Below are 12,500 nucleotides of genomic sequence, written 5' to 3'. Positions count from 1 at the left end.
CCCAGTCAGGGTCAATCTACTTGGGCCATATCTTGGTGGTAACACAAATACAAACAAACGCTATGTATACACATGCACACAGACACAAACCTACACACACACACACACACACACACACACACACACATTCCCAGGCAGATGGAGGGAGCTGAGATGTTAGATGTGGCCCACTGCGCATGCTAAACAGTCAGGGCCCAAAATGAAAGGAGAAGAAATAAAAAGTGGTACCTGTACCTGACCAGAAAGGAGCGGAGGAGGGAGGAACAAAGCTGTAGCCGGCAGGAGTTACATAAGTCAGCCCACAGAGCAATGGGGCTATGGCAGGGCAGGGCAGGGCAGGGCAGGGCAGGGGAGGGCAGGGCAGGGCAGGGCAGGGCAGGGCAGGGCAGGGGAGGGGGGAGGGCAGGGCAGGGCAGGGCAGGGCAGGGCAGGGCAGGGCAGGGCAGGGCAGGGCAGGGCAGGGCAGGGCAGGGCAGGGCAGGGGAGGGGGGGGGGGGAGGGCAGGGGAGGGGAGGGGAGGGGAGAAAGCAGGGTAGAGGAGTGGAGGGGAAGAGGGGAGGAAAGGGGAGAAAGCAGGGTAGAGGAGTAGAGGGGAAGAGGGGAGGGTAGAATAAAGGAGAGAGAAGCGAAGGGAAAGCATGTTTAATCCCAACTCAAAGTTTACAGGCAAAAGAAGTAGCTGGCAGCAGAACAATGCAGTTTGATAGGACATGAAAATATCCTCTGACCAGAAACCCAAACAACCACAGCATCTTCACTGAGCTAAATGATGGTCCCCCTGTAGAATGCTGTGCTGGACTACTTTCCATTTCTATTCAAAAACCCATCCAGGGACAGAACTGAAGTTCAAATCAGTTATTCGAAAATGTCGATTCCTTTTAAGAATGTGTTGATTTCCGATAAATGGACACGTTGATTTATTTACCATACAGTACATTTTTCATACGCTGCCCATTCATATTTTATGAGATATTGAATTGACATTAATAGCATTGAAATTAAATTTACCCAACTGTGTTTCTTTGTGTCCAGACTGTGTGTGTGTGTGCGTGTTTACCCCTCTCAAGCACCCTTCCACCCCATGCACCTGCTATCCGCTCTGGCAGTTCTGGCCCTCATCCTGCTACCATATGAATCCCCGTCTGACCAGCAGGTCCAGAGCAATGCAACAGAGCTGATGTCAACCATGCAATATGTTTACCCTGCTCACAGTCACAGGCCTAACGACTGCTGCTATGCAGCCTCACACAGAGACATTTTATTCATGAGCCACCGCTGCCTATCCATACTAACAACCCACTGTCTGCTGTGTTGGGTCATAATCATATGAATACGAACTTCACACACACACACACACACACACACACACACACACACACACACACACACACACACACACACACACACACACACACACACACACACACACACACACACACACACACACACACACACACACACACACACAAGTAGCCGGCAAGCAACATACCCACCACCAACCAGATTCCCTGGTCAACTCCCGAAAGCATATCCTCTAAAAATTGATATTAGAAAGAAGCTCATTGAAAGCCAAGCCTGGTTTCTATCACAGCGAGGGAGATCAGAGGAGGAATCTGATGAGCATTTTAATATCTGTAGGTTATATCTCTCTCTCCTCTGCAGGAAATATGTTTCCTTACGACCGCATACTGTGTCCTCTGAGGAGCCAGCTTCCTCTAGACACATACTGTATCATGCAGGTAATAACCTACATATTACCCATGTGTGATGGACCACCAGCGATGCTAAGGTCCCCAAGAGAGTTGATTAAGGTTGTCACCCAGTAACTTTCTCCAAATTCCCTGGTTTGCCAAACTTCCTGCCTATTCCATCCTGCTTATTCCATCCTGCTTATTCCATCCTGCTTATTCCATCCTGCTTATTCCATCCTGCTCATTCCATCCTGCTTATTCCATCCTGCTTATTCCATCCTGCTTATTCCATCCTGCTCATTCCATCCTGCTCATTCCATCTTCCAACTGGGAAGTCTGATGCTGCTAGGGTTGATGATGGTATAACTCGGCAGGGACCAGGAGGGTTTTGAGATATGTAGACATACACAGCAGAGTCATGTCCAAAACAGAACATAAACCGCATTGGCATTTCAGTCATGCTGGTAGAAATGAACAACTGAACAAAAGAGTGATTTACAAGTAAAGAATGGAGCTGAATTCTATGAGTCGGGGCCTTAGAGAGGATGAGAGAGAAGGAGAGAGAAGGATAGAGGAGGAGAGGGGAGGAGAGAGGAGGAGAGAGAAGGAGAGAGGATGAGAGAGAAGGAGAGGATGAGAGAGAAGGAGAGCGAAGGAGAGATAACAATAAGAGAGAGAGAAAACAAACAGGTTGGAATTCAATTCTCTCAGTGAGGGACGAGTTCTCTCCATCCTTCCTCTCTGTATGTGTGTTCGTTTTTAGGCCGAGAGACATTCAAGAGCCATTTGAGTGACAAGCGAAATGAAAAGTGAGACATGCAGCATCCAGCTTCCGACTCACTATGATCCTCTGCCTTTCTGTTCTGTCGTGTTTCCCCAGCACTTGCAACACGACCTTCAGCGAATCCTGGGAGTTTTTCTTGCGCTTTTCACACGGTGACATATGGTGCTACAATGAAATCTAATCTCAGCACTGATTGCGATGCGTCATAAACTCTCCATCAACCCCAGAGAGAGGCTCCAGTGCTGCGGGTGTGCTGCCGGCGTCGGGTACTGCATTTAACCCCTTTCTCACCAATGGGGTCCAACATGCCACTTCTCTGTCTCTGCTGTCTTCTTATCCACGCTGTAACAGCAGTACGGGACTATCCAGTATTCATGATATACAGTAACACAGTGCTACTAACACCGTTTTAACTGACAGGGACCACCACTATATTCTGACTCTGATTGAGAATCACTTCTATTAAAACTAGAACTAGAAACAGATTCAGAACCATCCAGTCCACAAACCAGTCCACAAAATCAGTCCACAAACCAGTCCACAAACCAGTCCACACACCAGTCCACAAACCAGTCCACAAACCAGTTCACAAACCAGTCCACAAACCAGTTCACAAACCAGTCCACAAAATCAGTCCACAAACCAGTTCACACACCAGTCCACAAAATCGATCCACAAACCAGTCCACAAACCAGTTCCCAAACCAGACCACACACCAGTCCACAAATCAGTTCACAAACCAGTCCACAAACCAGTTTACAAATCAGTCCACAAACCAGTCCACACATCAGTTCACAAACCAGTCCACACACCAGTCCACAAACCAGTTCACAAACCAGTTCACAAACCAGTTCACACATGAGTTCACACACCAGTCCACAAATCAGTTCACACATGAGTTCACACACCAGTCCACAAAAGTTCAGTCCACAAACCAGTTCACAAACCAGTTCAGTCCACAAACCAGTTCACACACCAGTCCACAAAATCGATCCACAAACCAGTCCACAAACCAGTTCCCAAACCAGACCACACACCAGTCCACAAATCAGTTCACAAACCAGTCCACAAACCAGTTCACAAATCAGTCCACAAACCAGTCCACACATCAGTTCACAAACCAGTTCACAAACCAGTTCACAAACCAGTCCACAAACCAGTCCACAAACCAGTTCACAAACCAGTTTACAAACCAGTTCACACATGAGTTAACACACCAGTCCACAAATCAGTTCACACACCAGTCCACAAACCAGTCCACAAATCAGTCCACAAACCAGTCCACAAACCAGTCCACACACTAGTCCACACACCAGTCCATAAATCAGTCCAAAAACCAGTCCACAGACCAGTCCACAAACCACAGAAAGTGTCAGATACTATACACTATTTGATTATAGTACACATTTTTGAGCCAATGTCTTGCTAATTTCACTATACAACTATTCCAAAACAAACTGTTCAAAATGTCATTTGTTTCGTCATACAACATATTCTAAGCAACAAAAACGACCAGCTAATGACTAATTAAATCTGCCAATGAGAGATTGAATGAGAGATTAAAATTGGAGCAATCATAATCATCCTGTGAACCACCTGTCCTCTCTCCAGGTGTGTTGCTGTGCTCACAGTGAAATGTCACCCAGCACACACTCTTTACCCAAGACTTATCAGCCAGCTATCGCAGCCATAGCAACACCATTCTAAGCCAGGTTTCTGTGGTACTGTTCATAACAAACTCTCCTGATTTTTCTACTGAACCTGCTTCTAGAACTGCCACTAGACCTCCATCCCTTCTCTAGACAGTAAAAAGCCTGTTTCTAGAACTGCCACTAGACCTCCATCCCTTCTCTAGACAGTAAAAAGCCTGTTTCTAGAACTGCCACTAGACCTGCATCCCTTCTCTAGACAGTAAAAAGCCTGTTTCTAGAACTGCCACTAGACCTCCATCCCTTCTCTAGACAGTAAAAAGCCTGTTTCTAGAACTGCCACTAGACCTCCATCCCTTCTCTAGACAGTAAAAAGCCTGCTTCTAGAACTGCCACTAGACCTCCATCCCTTCTCTAGACAGTAAAAAGCCTGTTTCTAGAACTGCCACTAGACCTCCATCCCTTCTCTAGACAGTAAAAAGCCTGTTTCTAGAACTGCCACTAGACCTCCATCCCTTCTCTAGACAGTAAAAAGCCTGCTTCTAGAACTGCCACTAGACCTCCATCCCTTCTCTAGACAGTAAAAAGCCTGTTTCTAGAACTGCCACTAGACCTCCATCCCTTCTCATCCCTTCTCTCTCTTTTTTAGGTCTTTTGGGAACCCAAAATTGTTCTACTTGGAACCAAAAGGGGCTCTTCAAAGGTTTATCCTATAGGGAGAGCCAAATAACCCTTTTTGGTTCTAGAGAGCACCTTTTTTTCTAAGAGTGTAGTGTTGTACTGTGTTCGTGCTGTGTTGTTTTTATACTCACTGTTTCCTCCGGGTCTGTTGGTGTGGAGCATAGCAGCATTCTCCTGCTCTCTGTAGGGGAACTGCAGTGTGGTGTCCAGGCTTCTGAAGCCTTCCCTCAATGAATGGTGTTTGTAGTACTCAATTAGTTCCTGTAACACACACACACACGCGCACACGCACGCGCACACACGCGCACACCCACACGCGCACACACACGCACGCGTGCACACACGTACATGCACACGCACACACAGGCACACATGCAGGCGCACATTCACACACAGGCACACACACACACACACACACATTCTCACAGTTAGCCAAATAGCCTCACACAACAATACCATTCGCATGAAAATTATTTATGAAAAAATAGTTGTGTTTTCTATATAATTCTAAATCTGTTTTAAAATGTCCTCTGTCCAATACCAATTAAATTAAATCAACAAAATGATTAACTTAATATGAAGATTAAAAGTTTGGGTGAAATAAAACTAGCATACACGTACAGAGTAGGACTAACAGTAAAATCTCATTTCTAACCGCAGCTGGAGGAAACACAATCCTGGGTGAATAGAAGGGAGAGAACACATCCAATCCACCCTGGACCGATCCCTGTCTATAACTCTCTACAAGGCCTACAGGCAGTAAAGTAAACCACACCAGTAATCCACCTCTAATCAGAGCTATTTTCACACAGCAAGGGGCTAAAAATAAATTCATGTTTTGACATTTAATTAAAGAAACACTGAGTGATTTATTTATGTGTGAAATGCAGAGGTGGTGCTGTGAAAGGGAAACAGACTCACTAATATACTCCTGAACTTCTTGTTCTCTGCGATGTGGAAGCAGGCATCTCTGGTCAGGATCTTGATGTGCTTCACGTCATTGCTGTACCTGTGGGCCATGAATAAGGGATGAGTGTAATGTTCTGGTGATCATTGAGATCGATCCCCCAGTAGACCCATTGGGAGCGACCGCTGCCATGGTAATGCATGGGCCCAAAGGTTTCTGCAGCCTGGTCTCATAGACTACACGTTACATAGTAACTGTAAACCAGGGAATCGCAAATTAGTATGAAATGTTACGAATGGTATGTTAACATAAAACAACAGATTAATTAAGGCAAAAACAAAAGGAGGGTGAATGGTAGGGTTGGATGGGTGTGCATATAACGCAAACGTCTAGCAACCCAAAAGTTGCGTGTTTGAATCGCTGCATGGATAACTTTAGCATTTCAGCTAATTAGCAACTTTTCAACTACTTGCTACTTTTTTAATTACTTTGCTACTATTTAGCATGTTAGCTAACCTTTCCCCAAATCCTAATCCTAACCTTAACCCTTTCAGCTGACCCTTCCCCTAAACCTAACCTTAACCCTTTAACCTAATTCCTAACCTTAACCCTAACCTTTGGGTTCAGCTTTCTAAACTTTGAAAATTGTTAATCATCAGTTATACTGGAGACATGAGGGCTGCCAAAGTCTGGGTCTACACCAGAAGTGAATGGTTATCTGTAGGAGGAAGGTATATGGTGGATGTAATTAAGCTCGGAATGTATTGAGTAAAGGAAGTATAATCACATGTTGGCAGGCACTGATAAGGATGGAGAGCTGTGGATTAGTGAGAAAGGGGGTTGAGGTCAGGTCAGGTCAGGTCACCTTAAGGGAGAAGGAACAGTTTGTGTCCCGTATCACTTACAGTTGAAGTCGGAAGTTTACATACACCTTAGCCAAATACATTGAAACTCAGTTTTTCACAGTTCCTGACACTTAATCCCAGTAAAAAGTCCCTGTTTTAGGTCTGTTAGGATCACCACTTTATTTTAAGAGTGTGAAATGTCAGAATAATAATAGAGAGAATGATGTAGTTCAGCTTTTATTTCTTTCATCACATTCCCAGTGGGTCAGAAGTTTACATACACTCAATTCGTATTTGGTAGCATTGCCTTTAAATTGTTTAACTTGGGTCAAATGTTTTGGGTAGCCTTCCACAAGCTTCCCACAATTAGTTGGGGGAATTTTGGCCCATTCCTCTTGTCATAGCTGGTGTAACCGAGTCAGGTTTGTAAGGCCTACTTGCTCACACACACTGTTTCAGTTCTGCCCGCAAATCCTCTATAGGATTGAGGTCAGGGCTTTGTGATGGCCACTCCAATACCTTGACTTTGTTGTCCTTAAGCCATTTTGCCACAACTTTTGAAGTATGCTTGGGGTCATTGTCCATTTGGAAGACCCATTTGCCACTAAGCATAAACTTCCTGACTGATGTCTTGAGATGTTGCTTCAATATATCCACAGAATTTTCCTCCCTCATGAAGCCATCTATTATGGGACGTGCACCAGTCCCTCCTGCAGGAAAGCACACCCACAACATAATGCTGCCACCCCCATGCTTCACGGTTGGGATGGTGTTCTTCAGCTTGCAATCCTCCCCCTTTATCCTCCAAGCATAACGATGGTCATTATGGCCAAACAGTTCTATATTTGTTTCATCAGACCAGAAGACATTTCTCCAAAAAGTACGATCTTTGTCCCCATGTGCAGTTGCAAAACGTAGTCTGGCATTTTTATGGCAGTTTTGGAGCAGTGGCTTCTTCCTTGCTGAGCGGCCTTTCAGGTTATGTCGATATAGGACTAATTTTACTGATATAGATTTTGTACCTGTTTCCTCCAACATCTTCACAAGGTCCTTTGCTGTTGTTCTGGGATTTATTTGCACTTTTCGCACCAAAGTACGTTAATCTCTAGGAGACAGAACGTGTCTCCTTCCTGAGCGGTATGATGACTGCGAGGTCCCATGGTGTTTATACTTGCGTACTATTGTTTGTACAGATGAACGCGGTACCTTCAGGTGTTTGGAAATTGCTCCCAAGGATGAACTAGACTTGTGGAGGTCTACAATATTTCTTCTGAGGTCTTGGCTGATTTCTTTTGATTTTCCCATGATGTCAAGCAAAGAGGCACTGAGTTTGAAGGTAGGCCTTGAAATACATCCACAGGTACACCTCCAATTGACTGAAATGATGTCAATTAGCTTATCAGAAGCTTCTAAAGCCATGACCTAAATTTCTGGAATTTTCAAAGCTGTTTAAAGGCACAGTCAACTTAGTGTATGTAAACTTCTGACCCACTGGAATTGTGATACAGTGAATTATAAGTGAAATAATCTGTCTGTAAACAATTGTTGGAAAAATTACTTTTTTTTGTCATGCACAAAGTAGATGTCCTAACCGACTTGACAAAACTATAGTTTGTTATTAACAAGAAATTTGTGGAGTGGTTGAAAAACAAGTTTTAATGACTCCAACCTAAGTGTATGTAAACTTCCGACTTCCTGCCTAGTATTAAATATGTAATGTTTAGAGAGAAGGAGGAGACTCCACCAAAATTGGGGTATATATTACCACTGGTGGAAATATGTATATGTCTTATGCAGCTGTATGACCCAATGGGAGAACAAACTTGGTTTAAGCTTTACTAATCGTCCGTGAGTTTTAATAGGTTCATTAAGGAACCTGAAACCATAACCCCATAACCTAGCTAACGTTAGCCAGATAGCTAAAGCTAGCGTTAGCCCCCTACCTAATGTTAGCCACAACAAATTAGAATTTGTTCGTAACATATCATATGAAATGGATGATGGATACCCACAAATGAATACATACCATACGAAACGTAACTTATCATACGAAATGCCCTGAGACCAGGTTGGGTTTCTGACACATGAGTGATGGAGAGGGGTGTGTGAGTGTGTGTGTGTGTGTGTGTGTGTGTGTGTGTGTGTGTGTGTGTGTGTGTGTGTGTGTGTGTGTGTATGTGTGTAGACGCCGATAGACAGGGGCACCATTCCTCATTACCAGTTGGTATTCACGGGACCAGGGGAGGGGGCTGATGGAAGGGCAGTCGCCCCCATTTAGAGGGTATCAGCAGGGCAGAGTGGGGCAGGGAGGAGGGGAGGGTATGGAGGGTATAGAGACACAGAGCCAATAGAGTCAGCCCCCTTTGTCTGTCTCTCTCAAAGAAAGCCCTGTCCTCTCTTGATCTCTATTAGTCTCCATTATTACCCTCTTATCTCCCTCTTAGAGCCGTAATCCCCCAATAATATGGCCTAATCCATATTCTACGCACCAAAACAAACCCCAGTGACGGGCCTATTGTACACTGAAATGCCAGAGCTTAATTTAGACTGACTGGACCCTCTTGGCTGGAGTCGCTGTAGCTTGTGGAAGGAAGGCGGCAGGGCCTCAATACCACAGCAGTGTGATGCAGAGCCAAGGATAGGGCATTGTCTGTTTCAAACACTTTCTTAATGTAGTTTCCACGCAGATGCAGAGTTTCTTTTTTCTCTTTTCCTCTCGTTTTCTTTGTGATGGTTTAAATAACCTTGAGCAGGCTGTCTAACAGTCTCTCTGGGTTTCTTCACCAGTGCTGCAGCGGCATGCTTCACACGCGAGCAATTAAGACTTCAGCTCTGGTGAAACTGGAAGGCATTGAAAAGCTCTGCCTTCGTAAGAGAGGAAAAAGGAGGAGATGAATTAAGTGGAGTTGAAGGGAACGTTTCGAGCAGCTCTCTCTCTCTCTCTCTCTCTCTCTCTCTCTCTCTCTCAGCTCTACCGGCTCCCTTCAGGGAAGAAGTGTCGCAACCCAACTTGGGACAGAAACGGCGGCAGGTAGCCTACGGTGGCAGGTAGCCTACGGTGGCAGGTAGCCTACGGCGGCAGGTAGCCTACGGCGGCAGATAGCCTACGGCGGCAGGTAGCCTAGCGGTTAGAGCGTTGGGCCTGTAACTGAAAGAACACTAGTTTGAATACCCGGGCTGATAAAAAAATCTGCTGATGTGCCCTTGGGCAAGGCACTTAAACCTAGAACTATGTACTAGGTACTATGTACCTAGTACTATGGCTGACCTTGTAAAACAACACTGCACCTATCCGGAGTATGTGACAATAAAACATCTAGTTTTTTTTACCCTGCGTATCATTGGCATGTTTCAACCTGTCTGAACATACAGGACCGTAATCTGTCTATCTACAGCATACAAACAGCCTGGGGGGACTGAAATGATACAGTGATAACATGCAAAAGTGTTATTTTCCCCATCTACCTCACATGGGGTTTACATGTGCTTGCAGCAATGCTACACAGCACGTAAAACAAATACCACTCTACTGTAGCACTCACTTATCAGAATCGTAACTCCTGCACGCCTCACCTCATTGTTGTAATTATTTTGTACATTTCTTTTTAATGCACAATACAATGTATGTATTGACCAATGCCATCCTTCAGCCCATGCACTTATCCAGAGCAGCGCAACACAGTACAGTCTGTGCAGAAAGTCAATGGTGGGACTGAACTAGCATCTCACTAGCACTGACAGAACTAATAATTAACGCAAGCTTTAAGAGGACTATTTGCAGGGTGTGACTCTGCTGTACTATACTGTGCTATTCTGTGTTGTACTGTGCTATGCTATTCCGTGCTGTGCTGTACTGTGCTATACTATGCTGTGTGTGCTGAGCTGTGCTGTGTTGTGCTGTGAATGCTGTACTGTGCTGTACTGTGCTGTGCTGTGCTGTGCTGTACTGTGCTGTACTGTGCTGTACTGTATTGTATTTTGCCGTACTGTGCTGTACTGTACTGTACCATGCTGTACTGTGCTGTGCCATCTTGTACTGTGCTGTACCATGCTGTGCTGTGCCATGCTGTGCTGTACTATGCTGTGCTGTGCCATGCTGTATTGTGCTGTATCATGCTATACGGTGCCATGCTGCACTGTGCTGTATCATGCTATACGGTGCCATGCTGTACTGTGATGTACCATGCTGTACTGTGATGTACCATGCTGTACTGTGATGTGCCATGCTGTACTGTGATGTGCCATGCTGTATCATGCTGTGCCATGCTGTACTGTGCTGTATCATGCTGTGCTGTGCCATGCTGTACTGTATCATGCGGTGCCATGCTGCACTGTGCTGTATCATGCTGTACTGTGCCATGCTGTATTGTGCTGTATCATGCTGTGCTGTGCCATGCTGTACTGTGCTGTGCCATGCTGTGCTGTGCCATGCTATACTGTGCTGTATCATGTACTGTGCTGTGCCATGCTGTACTGTGCTGCGCTGTGCTATACTGTGCCATGCTGCACTGTGCTGTATCATGCTGTACTGGTGCCATGCTGTACTGTGCTGTGCCATGCTGTGCATACTGTGCTGTACTGTGATGTGCCATGCTGTACTGTGCTGTACTGTGCTGTGCTATACTGTACATTGCTGTACTGTGATGTGCCATGCTGTACTGTGTGTGCCATGCTGTACTGTGATGTGCCATGCTGTACTGTGATGTACCATGCTGTACTGTGATGTGCCATGCTGTACTGTGATGCACCATGCTGTACTGTGATGTGCCATGCTGTACTGTGATGTGCCATGCTGTACTGTGATGTGCCATGCTGTACTGTGATGTACCATGCTGTACTGTGATGTGCCATGCTGTACTGTGATGTACCATGCTGTACTGTGATGTGCCATGCTGTACTGTGATGTACCATGCTGTACTGTGATGTACCATGCTGTACTGTGATGTACCATGCTGTACTGTGATGTACCATGCTGTACTGTGATGTGCCATGCTGTACTGTGATGTGTCATGCTGTACTGTGATGTACCATGCTGTACTGTGATGTACTATGCTGTGTGTGCTGAGCTGTGCTGTGTTGTGCTGTGAATGCTGTACTGTGCTGTACTGTGACTGTGCCATGCTGTACTGTGCTGAACTGTGCTGTGCTGTGCTGTACTGTGCTGTACTGTGCTGTATTGTATTTTGCTGTACCATGCTGTACTGTGATGTACCATGCTGTACTGTGATGTGCCATGCTGTACTGTGATGTGTGCATGCTGTACTGTGCTGTACCATGCTGTACTGTGCTGTACCATGCTGCTGTACTGTGCTGTACTGTGCTGTACTGTGCTGTGCTGTATTGTATTTTGCTGTGCTGTACTGTGCTGTGCTGTGCTGTGCTGAACTGTGCTGTGCTGTGCTGTGCTGTACTGTGCTGAACTGAACTGTGCTGTGCTGTACTGTGCTGAACTGTTGTATTGTGCTGTGCTGTGCTGAACTGTGCTGTGCTGTGCTGTGCTGTGCTGTGCTGTACCATGCTGTACTGTACTGAACTGTGCTGTACTGTGCTGTACTGTGCTGAACTGTGCTGTGCTGTGCTGTGCTGTATTGTATTTTGCTGTACTGTGCTGTGCTGTGCTGTACCATGCTGTACTGTGCTGAACTGTGCTGTGCTGTGCTGTATTGCTGTGCTGTGCTGTACTGTGTGCTGTGCTGTGCTGTGCTGTACTGTGCTGTATTGTATTTTGCTGTACTGTGCTGTACTGTGCTGTACTGTGCTGTGCTGTATTGTATTTTGCTGTGCTGTACTGTGCTGTACTGTGCTGTGCTGTGCTGTGCTGTGCTGTACTGTGCTGTGCTGTGCTGTACTGTGCTGTACTGTGCTGTGCTGTACTGTGCTGTGCTGTGCTGTGCTGTGCTGTGCTGTATTGTATTTTGCTGTACTGTGCTGTACTGTGCTGTA

The 12,500-nt window shown here is 45.7% G+C and overlaps 1 protein-coding gene across 2 annotated transcripts in view; it reads right to left on the bottom strand.

Annotated features, from left to right (window-relative positions):
• The window catches only part of LOC112215524 (guanine nucleotide exchange factor VAV3), a 127,361-nt gene that overhangs the window by 3,132 nt on the left and 111,729 nt on the right, over positions 1-12,500 (bottom strand). The window contains exons 24-26 of one of the 2 annotated variants that reach the window (XM_042298986.1): positions 5,727-5,814; positions 4,937-5,066; positions 235-315 (exon numbers count right to left, since the gene is read on the bottom strand). In XM_042298986.1, the coding sequence (XP_042154920.1) occupies positions 235-315; positions 4,937-5,066; positions 5,727-5,814 (299 nt within the window). The remainder of the gene's footprint in view (positions 1-234; positions 316-4,936; positions 5,067-5,726; positions 5,815-12,500) is intronic. The other variant, XM_042298987.1, reaches the window with a different exon arrangement.

The sequence above is a fragment of the Oncorhynchus tshawytscha genome, linkage group LG16, assembly GCF_018296145.1.
Source record: "Oncorhynchus tshawytscha isolate Ot180627B linkage group LG16, Otsh_v2.0, whole genome shotgun sequence".
Taxonomy (NCBI): Eukaryota; Metazoa; Chordata; class Actinopteri; order Salmoniformes; family Salmonidae; genus Oncorhynchus; species Oncorhynchus tshawytscha.
Note: the sequence above shows the minus strand (reverse complement) of the source record. Positions and strands in the feature narration are given on the sequence as shown.